At 36.0% G+C, this 12,965-nt stretch overlaps 2 protein-coding genes across 3 annotated transcripts; both read right to left on the bottom strand.

Annotated features, from left to right (window-relative positions):
• Positions 1-1,509: 1,509 nt before the first annotated feature.
• On the bottom strand, positions 1,510-5,030 carry LOC140148713 (collagen triple helix repeat-containing protein 1-like). The gene is made up of 4 exons (XM_072170755.1): positions 4,301-5,030; positions 3,191-3,340; positions 2,295-2,502; positions 1,510-1,669 (listed from the first exon to the last, which is right to left on the bottom strand). The coding sequence occupies exons 1-4, from the start codon at positions 4,424-4,426 to the stop codon at positions 1,521-1,523; spliced, it is 633 nt and encodes a 210-aa protein (XP_072026856.1). The 5' UTR covers positions 4,427-5,030; the 3' UTR covers positions 1,510-1,520.
• A 1,040-nt stretch (positions 5,031-6,070) lies between these two features.
• On the bottom strand, positions 6,071-12,448 carry LOC140148712 (collagen triple helix repeat-containing protein 1-like). 2 transcript variants are annotated; one of them, XR_011858516.1, is made up of 5 exons: positions 11,785-12,448; positions 10,593-10,742; positions 9,795-10,002; positions 8,459-9,159; positions 6,071-7,625 (listed from the first exon to the last, which is right to left on the bottom strand). XR_011858516.1 is itself a non-coding variant. In XM_072170754.1 (4 exons), the coding sequence occupies exons 1-4, from the start codon at positions 11,932-11,934 to the stop codon at positions 9,011-9,013; spliced, it is 657 nt and encodes a 218-aa protein (XP_072026855.1). In that variant the 5' UTR covers positions 11,935-12,448; the 3' UTR covers positions 8,333-9,010. The 2 variants fall into 2 exon arrangements, 1 of the variants encoding a protein (XP_072026855.1); XM_072170754.1 differs by lacking the exon at positions 6,071-7,625 and having other exon boundaries at positions 8,333-9,159.
• Between the last annotated feature and the right edge of the window lie 517 nt (positions 12,449-12,965).

Genomic DNA, 12,965 nt, shown 5'->3' with positions numbered 1-12,965 from the left:
TAGACCTGGTCTAACTGGAATAAAGTTCCACCAGGGATGGTCCTTTACTCTTATTTCCTTCCTAGAGTAGCTAGCAAATTCTAAAGATTTTAATGCAACGTTCAAAAATAATACAAAATAACTTAAGCAAATGTAAAGGAAAATGTCCTTTCTCAAGGTCCGAATTCCACTCAGATCAGGTCTAACTTTAGACCCGGTCTAACTCCTTTGTGCATACGGAGTTTATAGGGTACCTGCAGGTAATATGGGACCATTAAGGACGTTTAGCTTATGTGCATAAAAACTATAGAAGATATGCCCAAAAGAGATTGTTATGATGAACAACCTGTCCTTTAAGATTAATAAAACAGGCAATGTTATCTTGTTTTTATGTTTGTTTGGACGCTATGACGTCAAAATGACGTCATCGTCAAGTGTCCCATATTACCTGCATGTGCAGGTAATATGGGACACTGTGTTATCTCTATGGTGAAAATCAAAATGTTCAGAAAATCACTCTTTTGTTCTAAAAACATTTTTGTTACATGATTTTGAATGTTAAATGCAAATTTCAACAAGAAAATTCAATTTTCTAAATAGTTTTGCTTTCCGCATTGACAATGCACACAATTTCCTATGTGTCCCATATTACCTGCACCCATTCAGTTGAAAATCAGAGAAAATAATCATTTATAAAAGGAAAGTGCCACTTTTCAGTGGAATTTTACCTGCTGATAAGCTTAACCCATCACCTAAAGCTCATAAAAAGTGACAAATGCACCCTCAGTACCAGAGTATTTGGATACACAATCATAAAATGTGGCGTCATTGATTTTATATCAGGCCAAAAAAACGACGTAAATTTTTGGGCAATTTCACTCTTTTGGCATTGATTTCCAAGAGTTTGATACACAGACTCCAAAACTGCATTTCTAGAAGCACAATTGATGTCTCTAAACACTTAACAAATCAACTTAAAGTGTGTACCTTCTCTAAGCTACTTTTTGTTAAAATGAAAACAGGTGTCCCATATTACCTGCTGTCCCATATTACCTGCAGCTACCCTATTACTTGTTGCGAGAGAAATTAGACTAAATAATGCACGTGCGCTGATGTTGATTCGAATAATGTGTCTGACGCACAAGCCCCGAAAGGAGAGTGCGTTAAACGCATCAACATCAGCTATATCATTGATTTTACATGTAACAGCTCTCTTCCTTAGTAAAAGTGGCACAATTGTGATTTTACCCTTTCGTTGTTAAATAAACATATCTCGAGATTGCAACAAGCAAATTGAACAGAACAAACGGCATCTGAGAGATAAGACTGCGCCCGTGACGTTGGTATAAGCGCAGCATAATGTCACAACAGTATTTTCTAATTGCCAAAGAGGGCGCTTTTCACTTGCACAATTTTTTTTGAGACAGGCTGTATATACAATAGAGGTAATCCTGTCGCATCTATTCATATAGTCCTTTTGTTCATCTATTTGTACATCTATGAATAGATGCGACGGGATTACCTCAACGTCAATTGGCTTTCTAATCGTATGGAGATGGTGTAACTTCTTCTATCCACATATTGGTTGCAGAATTCCAGCCAGAGTAACAGTCATACGTGCCGTATCCCGAACATTGACCGACGTGCCAACCAACGGTGATACTACCAGCGCTGATGCCTTTGCAATAACCTGTTGATGCAAGAGGCAGACATTATAATTATTGTGGTGGTAGAAACAAGGACAATTTGCGTATGGCAGGATCTGTGATGGCAGCCTGGCAGGAGGGAAAAGAGGAGAAAAACCCAAGGAGATGGATTGAAAACGATGAGAATTTTTCATATTGGCAGACTGGTTCTATTTTGGATAAATCGCGTCTTATAATATATGAAATTGGTTAATTTTTTTCAAACTTGATTTTTTGTGTGCATATTTGTATTAATGTTTAAACATGTCCCAACTTGCACCTAAATGGAATCGGCCACATTTGTTGTGTTTATATGTCAACAGCGCAAAGTTCAACATAAAGTCATACTTTTTTTAATGCGTGTGGGATTTTTTTCACTTTACCTTGTTATTTCAGCTTTAAATGGACAGCAACCCTTCCCGGCAGTTTATTACTAATATCATTTCAACATTTTGAATAAACAATAACAAAATTAAAATTTAACGGAAATCGTACATTATGGCTTTAAATAAGCACAACTAGGCAAATTATTTTCCAAAATAGAACCAGTCTATGAGTATAATATGAAATATCATAGGGTAATATGAAACTGATTTTATAACATAAGATTGTCTTTAATTTTGTTTTTACCTATTAGCATCCTTGGTCGGTGCAAATTCACAGTTGCGTAGCCATTCGCATACACCACAGCTTCAATTTTCACAGGATTCGAACACTCGGCACCGTTAAATGTGAAGTACCATCGGCAACATCCACTGCTTCCGCCATGAAACCGCATGTCGCTAGAAATGCCAACATATAGATAGGTGTCGGAATATGTTTTGGTGATAGAACACGTCTGGAAAGAAAATTTGTATTTGTGTCATTTAGGTAGGTAGTAGGTAGGTAGTAATGCATATGAAGACCGTGAGCGCAAGAAGACCGTAAGTCCACTTGGCCCCTCAAAATGTATATACACTAAAGTTACGTAGAGTTTCTTAGGGTTTTATAATGTTTAACACATGTTCCATGGTGAAAACATCATGAAAGGTTGTGAAAGATTTGTTTTTGGCCCCTGAACATGTATAAAACATTACCAAACTATACTCAACTTTAGTGTATACATGTTGAGGGGCCCAGTGGACTTCATATTTACTTCAAATCGCAACCCTACGGCTTAACATGAAAAATTACAATCTAAAAACACATCAAAATATTTATGACTTACAACAATCAAAATTATAATATTGAAGTTGACACACATAAAACACAATTTATCACATCAGCCACTTTAAAAGTCATGTATATAAAAATGTAAAAGTGATACAATTTCATATTAAACATCAAAATAATAACTACGAGATGGGAACTTTGTGTTCACACACTGCACATGAACACAAAGTTCCTATCCAGCCATGATATGGCACAACTTCATGGATGCGAATCTTTTTGACTAATTATTATTCATTCAACGGTCATCATGGTCATGGTATTTCATTCTTTCTTTCTTTCTTTCATTCATTCATTCATTCATCCACCCTACTTACCACAACCTGTGCGACATCATTGCCATTATTTAAATGATTCCACTGGCATGAGTTCCAGTTTGGCGTGGCATCTACTGTAGAGCCTGCATCGCCACGGGGCCCTGGAGGGCCTGGACGACCTGGTGGGCCTGGTACGCCTGAAGTGCATTTCTGCAAATATTGAAGTTAGTTTTTAGTTTAATCTTTATATTATTGATATGATTATATATACATATATTATCGACAGGGAAATCATTTTCAATACAGTGTAGCGGGCTATTCCAGTTAAAATCCATACACCCTCGAACCCACAACCTCTCACACCATAGTCGACTTGTTGGTGTTGTCGCAACTCGCTGATGGGACTTTATGGTAACTTTGTCGTAACTTGCCTTTAGCTTACTTCGTGGGGGTAATTGACAAAAAACCTAATCTCTGTGGGGGTAACTCGCCTTTTTAACTCACTTTTCTTTAACTCGCCTTTTTTTAACTCGCCTAGTTACAGCTCCCACCCAAGAGTGTCTGCAACTTTAAACCATGGTTTAAAGTTGGTGGACAAGAGCCTTGGGAGGGGGGGCATGTTAAAAGTCAAGTAGAAGTTTTTTGAAGTCAAAATTCATGTAGTGATCAAATTTTGAAATTGCTCCAATTGGGCTCAAAGTTGGTGGTCATGAAGAGGAGAACTTGTTTGTGTTTGCTCAAACACGGCTGTATAGTTTTCTCCTTATTTTTAATATGCCCATGCTACAATCTCATAAATGTCATGTTGTTCTTTTGCTTAGTTTGGCAGAAAATCCCGATTTTCGTGTATTGGAAAATATCGATATATCGGGAAACCTGGTGTTCCTCTATCTGGAAACCTGGTGTCCCGATACGCGATATATCGCCCAGCCTACAAAATCTGGCTCACTAAGCGAAAATGTAAAAACGAAAGGGCTTGCAGATATGGGACAAAGTAGATATCGTAAGATTATCATCTGCTTTGCACTGATATTCGACGACACAAATTACAACATTAACATGGATCGATTGGCGCGAGGACCATATTGGTGCGTATGCACCAAATATGATCTTTTATTGGGTTACTATGTAGATTCAGAATGCAGACCGTTTCATTGCGCAAAAACTTACATCGGCAGTAACTTCTTTTGTAAAGACTCTGGTTTCTGGAACGCCTTCTTGGCTCAAAACGAATGGCTTAGTCCAGGAAAGAAGATTCAAACATACAAGAAAAAAACAGATCCATGATTCGGTCATCTTATATTCGGATATCTTCAGCGTGGTGGTATGATCCCAAAGAGTATTAACCGGAGACAATCTGCAGATCTAATCTCACGATTCGGTTATCCAAGCTGATCAAAAAATATAAATTCCTGCAATGTGTTAAATTATTCTCCAAGCTATCAATCTGTATTAAATGGCTTACTCAAAATCGTAATTAATACTTCATGTAGATATTGTATTAATTGATCAAAATGATATTCTCAAATACCAAAATTGGTGACCAAAAACACATTTTAGGTGCAATTTATTTTGTCAGAATTCCAAGTATTTCCAACTCAGTAGGGCCTATGCATCAAAAATTACGATGATATAGGCTATCCGCTTTCCTCCTCCGATAACAATAGACGAAACAAACATGTACGCTAGGGCCTACATGAAAATATCAAAGTTGATGAAAATAATGATCCAGGTACCGTGCATTCATTCATTCTTCCTTATCATCAGCAAATGATTTTTTTTTTTACAGAAGTTCAAGGTCCAATTCCCAATTGTATTAGAAAGAAGGCTAGGCTCCCTATATTGCAAATGTTTTCCTTATTATGTTTATCAGCGAAACAAAGTTAGGTACATTAATCGTTATTAGTATTTGCAGTGAGTTTGAAATCGATCTTCTTCTAGGCCTATTTCAAGAGAGTGCTGACGTAAGAAATTTGACACACGTTACGGTAATAGCTGCATGGAAGCATAAAAGTTGAAATTGCGAACTCTACGGGGGGATTTTTGCGTGAACACGTTGTGTTCAGTTTTAGAACACCAACAAATTTACTGTGTATAATACTGTCCAGTTGAACACCACCAGTCGCTGGACATGGTATTTAGATGTTCTATGGTTTTTAATACTGGCTTATTTAACGCTCTCATGTGTTTTAAAAGTGTTACAACTGAACACCTTAAGGGATCTGGAATGAGCGTTTTGAGCGTTTCGACAGTATTTTTTGTTGGACATGAGAGCACATCAGACATATCGAATTGCATTCGGAATACGAAGAATGTCTTTCTGATATCAAATAATTTTAATTTTTGAAATTCCCGATATAATACAAATTTTATGACAAATTATTAAAATGGGATATTTTTCACATTTTTGACATGATAACAGTCCTCGACGTAAATTTTGTAAATCTAATGATATATTCTTAAAGTGTATGTAGCTGGGAGGAAGAGCCGACGATCAATTGAAAATTTTGACCTTTCATATTGAAGATATGGATTTTTCCCCAAAAGACCAATTTTTTTGGTGTTTTGGGGAAAAAATCCACATCTTCAATACGAAAGGTCAAAATTTTCAATTGATCGTCGGCTTTTCATCACACCTACATATACTTTCAGTACATATTATCAGATTTATAAAGTTTACTTCGAGTACTGTTAAATATCAAAAATATCAATTTTTAATCATTTGCCATAAAATGTGTATTAGGCTACATTGCGAATTTCAAAAAATCAAAATTATTTGATATCAGAAGGACATTCTTCGTATTCAGAATGCAATTCGATAAGTCTGATCATGCTCTAATGTCCCACAATAAATACTGTCCAAAGGTTCATACCCCACCCCTTAATGAGTTTTGCTCATAATAATAAACCTGATACACGAATTAGGCCTATACCATAATACCCAAACCAAAAGATCGACGAAGATTTGTAAATCTGGAGAGTTTCCTTGAGGATGGAATGGGAATGCTGATTCATGAGGAAAAGAATAGCTTACAAACTTATTTCTTCATTTGTCTTATTTGCTTAAAGGCAGCTATACAAAATACTTTATTTCATTCAATTATTGACCGTCCTTTTTGGTCCCCAGTTTAGAAAATCAATGGGAAAAGGGTAGTATCCACCGCCTATTTATTATCAATAAATATCTCCTGCTAAGTTGACAACACTGACTCTTTCATGAAAGGAAGGGGTCTGTGTGAATAGGTGCAGGGGCTATATAAGGGGAACAGCACAAGGAGGGGTTCCTCGTCCCTCCTCTTCTTGAACACCCAGTGGAAATAGCACGGGGAAATAGGTGCATACCTGAACGCCTTTTTTTTTTTGCAAAACATTAACCATCTCCTAGAAAAGAAACTTTTATTTTCGGAGATGTGTCAAATTATGTATAATCAATTTTACACTAACTTCGATTATTGAATAAATGAATAATCAATTTACAAACTGTATAGTGAACAGGGTGTATCAAAATGATTGGTACCCATCAATAGACCTATATCCAGTGAATATGGCCAAAAATGTCACATCAAAATGCATCATAACAGCCGCCTTATTAGATTCATGTCATAACCATGATAACAGGTCATTAAATAACAAATTATAGTCACTTCAAGAGGATCTAATGTTAAAGGGCTTATCTTGTCAAATAATGAGTTTGAGATCTTGTCAATTTGAATAGTTACTTGTTAAAATAAAATGGTTTTTGGAAAATCTAAGATCGTCGGTTCAAAGTGATAATATAGCCTATACCTGATTAAAATGAACAGTATGTCTCATCAAAACGAATAGTTCAAAATTAGTAGGGATTCTATTTTCTTTTAATGAATAGTACGAAATAAGAGTGCAGTGTAATTCATTGTGGTGTTCCTCAAGATCAGACGTTGGTCTCAGGCGAAATGAAAAGGGAACAGGAATTATACTTCTACAGTTTAATCATGCTTTATAATATACTGTACAAATTGTAAAATTCCACTGTGTGTCATATTAAAATAAGTAGATTTTAAAGTTTAAATTACATATATGTAAAGTCCCGTTGATATTATTACAGTGTGTTTTCTCATCTTCTCTGCCTATTCGTCGTCGTAATGTGACTTCAAAATCGATCGTTGCCAGGTCAACTGGTTCATGCACTCTATGTTCAGGACAACGATAAAATGATCACAACATGAAATCAATTGGTTTCTAAAAGGTATGCAAACCAAGTGTGAATTATTAAAGACCGAATTAAAAAGACTAGTTTGCGTCTAACGTCAGAGGAAAGGCGCAACGTGATTGATTGCTGACCTGCGCAGGACAGCATTTTTGGTCTACTTGACGTCATACGCGAACTAGTCTTTTTAATTCGGTCTTCAATTATAGTTACTAAGGTATGACGTATGGCGCAATCGATTATCGATACCATAAATTCACTCTAGTTAACTTATACAGTGCTTGATTTTCCTGACCAGATTTATGCAGCCTTGCCATTAGACTACCCCGTAGTCCACTTGCCCATTGTGCATACTCTGGATATTGTATTTAAGCTTAAAACTCTAATTTAATTAATGTGTGCACAATTGATAGATTTTCACATCTGATCTTTTCAGTCACCCTACTCCCTCTGTTTGTTAGCTTCCCAAGTGGACTACTGACTTTGGATTGCGGTTTACATGCTTAACACGGGTGTCTATGAGCTTCTATGGATGAGATTGTCGGAGATCTGGCCTACTAAAATTGACCATGATGTAATGCATCTTTAAATGGATCTGGCTTGTGATTGGTCGCCCAGATCTCGTTATGGTTTGGTTTAAATCCTCCGAGTACCTGTCGTTACCATTAAGAACTACATGGTACGCCAGTATGCGGCCTTTGTGTTGTGTAATTGCATGAACGCGTCAGTAAGTGCATGAGCGCGTCTTGTATTTGCTTGCGGTTAAATTTGATTGATAAACAAGTCTGAGTGTTGGGACTTTGCCCGTTCAAAATCCCGTTTAAAATTGAAAGTCCATAGTCGGTTTTTAACCTGGAATTTCACGATTAATAAACTGGCAGATTCTAAAATCAGAATTGTTCAGTATTGAAGTGCCAATACAATTATGACATTATGATATGTTGCATTCAATAATATAAGCCTACGTACACTTTACTTTTACTGTCACTAATATAATTATATAAACTTTTCATAACAATTTTATATTAGTAATTTGATGTAATAAATATCAGTATAATTTCGAGTTCAACTGAATGCTTTCATCATGATTAACATTAATAACATGCTTTTATTTATCAAAAATCGACTATGGCATAGTCTACCTTGCCATCAAACCGGGTCAGTGGCCTGACATCGTTTTATTCGAAGATATTTTTCCAAAATGTTCAAAATAAAATAATGGATGCAGCAATTAATATTACCTATTGTTTTAATATACTCGAAGTATGTGACGCATAATGTACTCGTGGTCAAGATAATCGCACTTGCCATAGAATTATTGTTTTTAGCTCTCGAGCCTATCGGCTCTCGTAATGCATTGCACTCATTTCATTATCTTTATCATAATTATCATATATAAGAATGAGATCAGTTCGGATCAGGTTATGATAATTTCTTAATTGTAGGCTCAGTAATCTTGAAAGAAAACAAACATTCTGCAAAAAGTCGCAACGTCACACATCGTTTTGTTTTCCTGCAACAGCGATTTACTTTTTTGTCTAAAACTACTCATGCAAAACATTGTAAAAATTCGGGGTACTTTGAACATTCATCTTTAAATAATTTGTTTAAAATCAAACATATCCCGAATTTTCCGGTTCACTGATTTTTCATTTTTAAACCGCTACACTAACTAGACAACGTCGATTGGCTTTCTAATCGTATGGAGATGGTGTAACTTCTTCTATCCACATATTGGTTGCAGAATTCCAGCCAGAGTAACAGTCATACGTGCCGTATCCCGAACATTGACCGACGTGCCAACCAACGGTGATACTACCAGCGCTGATGCCTTTGCAATAACCTGTTGATGCAAGAGGCAGACATTATAATTATTTTGGTGGTAGAAACAAGGACAATTTGTGTATGGCAAGATCTGTGATGGCAGCCTGGCAGGAGGGAAAAGAGGAGAAAAACCCAAGGAGGTGGATTGAAAACGATGAGAATTTTTCATATAGATTGGTAGACTGGTTCTATTTTGGATAAATCGCGTCTTATAATATATGAAATTGGTTAATTTTTTTCAAACTTGATTTTTGTTGTTGTTGTATATTTGTAATGTTTAAACATGTCCCAACTTGCACCTAAATGGAATCGGCCACATTTGTTGTGTTTATATGTCAACAACGCAAAGTTCAACATAAAGTCATAATTTTTTTAATGCGTGTGGGATATTTTCACTTTACCTTGTTATTTCAGCTTTAAATGGACAGCAACCCTTCCCGGCAGTTTATTACTAATATCATTTCAACATTTTGAATAAACAATAACAAAATTAAAATTTAACGGAAATCGTACATTATGGCTTTAAATAAGCACAACTAGGCAAATTATTTTCCAAAATAGAACCAGTCTAGGCCTATGAGTATAATATGAAATATCATATGGTAATATGAAACTGATTTTATAACATAAGATTGTCTTTAATTTTGTTTTTACCTATTAGCATCCTTGGTCGGTGCAAATTCACAGTTGCGTAGCCATTCGCATACACCACAGCTTCAATTTTGACAGGATTCGAACACTCGGCGCCGTTAAATGTGAAGTACCATCGGCAACATCCACTGCTTCCGCCATAAAACCGCATGTCGCTAGAAATGCCGACATATAGATAGGTGTCGGAATATGTTTTGGTGATAGAACATGTCTGGAAAGAAAATTTGTATTTGTGTCATTTAGGTAGGTAGTAGGTAGGTAGTAATGCATATTTACTTCAAATCGCAACACTATAAAGGCTTAACATGAAAAATTACAATCTAAAAACACATCAAAATATTTATGATATACAACAATCAAAATTATAATATTGACATACATAAAAACACAATTTATCACATCAGCAACTTTAAAAGTCATGTATATAAAAATGTAAAAGTGATACAATTTCATATTAAACATCACAATAATGACTACGAGATGGGAACTTTGTGTTCACACACTGCATACGAACACAAAGTTCCTATCCAGCCTTATGATATGGCACAACTTCATGGATGCGAATCTTTTTGACTAATTATTATTCATTCAATCGGTCATGGTATACGGTATTCCATTGATTGATGATTGATTGATTGATTGATTGATTGATTGATTGATTGATTTGATCGTTCATTGGTTCATTCGTTCATTCATTCATTCATTCATTCATTCATTCATTCATTCATTCATTCATTCATTCATTCATTCATTCATTCATTCATTCATTCAACAATTCATTCATTCATCCATCCTACTTACCACAATCTGTGCGACATCATTGCCATTACTTAAATGGTTCCACTCGCATGAGTTCCAGTTTGGCGAGGCTTCTACTGTAGAGCCTGCATCACCACGGGGCCCTGGAGGGCCTGGACGACCTGGTGGACCTGGCACGCCTGAAGTGCATTTCTGCAAATATTGAAGTTAGTTTTTAGTTTAATCTTTGTATTATTGATATAATTATATATACATATATTTAATCGAGAGGGAAATAATTTTCAATACGGTGTAGCGGGATATTCCAGGATTAGCTCCCGAGTTTCGTATGGGTTACAAACGAGACAATTAGCAGTAGGCCTAAGTTCCTTGTCCAGTGGAATTTCAAGCTAAATAAATTTTACAGGAGAGCATACTAACCACCGCCAGGGTTCGAACCCGCAACCTCTCGCACCATAGTCGAACGCCGTATAGCTTTATTGACAGCCCGAGTGATAGTTGAGATTGAATAATATTAAAAAGTTTCCTTTCTCTTAACCATGATTGGTGGAATAGGCCATTTTTTCCTTAATATTTATCTTCAAATCTGTTTTTCTCTTCTCTTTCCAATTGGCATGCATGCTTACAGGCCTTTTAGTCCGACTTGAGCATTAAGTTGTTTGAGCCTGATCCCATCAAGACCCAAGAATGTCTCCAACTTTAAACCATGGTTTAAAGTTGGTTGAAGTCAAAAGTCATGTGGGGATCAAATTTTGATAATTAATTATTTCTGTCTGCTCAAACACAGCTGTATCGTATAGTTTTCTCCTCCTTATTTTTAATATGCCCATGCTACAATCATATGTGTCATGCTGTTCTTTTGCTTAGTTTGGCAGAAAATCCCGATTTCGTGTATTGGAAAATATCGATATATCGGGAAACCTGGTGTCCTGATACCCGATATATCGCCCAGCCTACAAAATCTGAACTACACTAAGCAAAAATGAAAAAAACAAAGATGGGCTTGCAGCTATGGGACAAAGTAGATATCGTAAGATTATCATCTGCTTTGTACTGATATTCGACGACATAAATTAGAACAAGGATCGATTGGCGCGAGGACCATATTGCCCGGGCATATTGGTGCGTAGACTATGCGCCAAATATGATCTTGTATTACTTTAATTAACAACCAGGGGCGGGCTACTATGTAGATTCAGAATTCAGAACATATTTTCATTGCACAAAAACTTACATCGGCAGTAACTTCTTTTGTAAAGACTCTGGTTTCTGGAACGCCTTCTTGGCTCGAAACGAATGGCTTAGTCAAGAAAAGAAGATTCAAACACAGAAGAAGGAAACAGATCCATGATTCGGTCATCTTATATTCGGGTATCTTCAGCATGGTGGTATGATCCCAAAGAGTATTAACTTGGCGGAGACAATCCGCAGATCTGACGATTCGGTTATCCAAGTTGATCAAAAATACAAATTACTGCGATGTTTCAAATTATTCTCCAAGCTAGTGTATTAAATGATTCACTGATATACTCCAAGTCGTAATTAATCGCCAATTGATTATGTATTTTTCATGTAGATATAGTATTGTTTGGTCAAAATGATATTATCAAATACCAAAATTAGTCACCAAAAATACATTTTTAGGTGCAATTACTTTTTGTCAGTATTCCAAGTATTTCCAACTCAGTAGCATCAAAAATTACGATATAGGCTATCCGCGTTCCTCTTCCGATAACAATAGACGAAAAAACGCCTAGGGCATACATGAAAATATCAAAGTTGATGAAAATAATGATCCAGGTACTGTGCTTTCATTCATTCTTCCTAATCATCAGCAAATGATTTTTTTCACAGAAGTTCGGCGTCGAATTCTCAAAAAGTAGGCCTATATAGAAAGAAGGCTACATTGCAAATGTTTTCCGTATTATGTTTATCAGTGAAACAACGTGAAGTAAATTAATCGTTAATAGTATTTGCAGTGAGTTTGAAATCGATCTTCTATTTCAAGAGTGTGCTGACTGACGTAAGAATTTTGACACACGTTATAGCTGAGCAAAAGTGAGAGATAGAATAACTGAGAACAAAGGAAGGCAAGAAAGAAAGAGATAAAGGGACAGAAAGGTTTCATGACGGAGAAGTCTGAAAATAAAGAAATAAAGAAATTGTGGGAAAGGGAAAGAATGAAAGAAAGTGAAATAAATAAAGAAATGGTGGGAAAGGGAAAGAAGGGAGATCAAAGAAAATAACGAACGAATGAAAGAAAGGAAGGGAAAGTGAGAAATGGAAAGAAAGAATGAATGTAGGAAATAAGCAAAAGAGAGATAGAAGGACTGAAAACGAAGGAAATCAAGTAAGAAAGAAAGAGAAAAAGGGAAAGAAAGATTTAATGACGGAGGAGTCTGGAAATAAATAAAG

This window comes from Amphiura filiformis, chromosome 3 (genome assembly GCF_039555335.1).
Source record: "Amphiura filiformis chromosome 3, Afil_fr2py, whole genome shotgun sequence".
NCBI lineage: Eukaryota > Metazoa > Echinodermata > Ophiuroidea > Amphilepidida > Amphiuridae > Amphiura > Amphiura filiformis.
This window is presented reverse-complemented; position numbering and strand designations above follow the sequence as displayed.

What these genes read in the sequence shown, in the direction of transcription:
- LOC140148712 (XM_072170754.1), bottom strand. Translation starts at nt 11,934, where the DNA reads ATGCTGAAGATACCCGAATATAAGATGACCGAATCATGGATCTGTTTC. An exon ending in CAAAAGAAGTTACTGCCGAT is followed by an intron (nt 10,743 to 11,784) that starts GTAAGTTTTTGT and finishes CAATATTTGCAG; the next exon opens with AAATGCACTTCAGGCGTGCC. An exon ending in CCGACCAAGGATGCTAATAG is followed by an intron (nt 9,160 to 9,794) that starts GTAAAAACAAAA and finishes TTGCATCAACAG; the next exon opens with GTTATTGCAAAGGCATCAGC.
- LOC140148713 (XM_072170755.1), bottom strand. Translation starts at nt 4,426, where the DNA reads ATGACCGAATCATGGATCTGTTTTTTTCTTGTATGTTTGAATCTTCTT. An exon ending in ATGATGTCGCACAGGTTGTG is followed by an intron (nt 2,503 to 3,190) that starts GTAAGTAGGGTG and finishes TTTTCTTTCCAG; the next exon opens with ACGTGTTCTATCACCAAAAC. An exon ending in CCGACCAAGGATGCTAATAG is followed by an intron (nt 1,670 to 2,294) that starts GTAAAAACAAAA and finishes TTGCATCAACAG; the next exon opens with GTTATTGCAAAGGCATCAGC.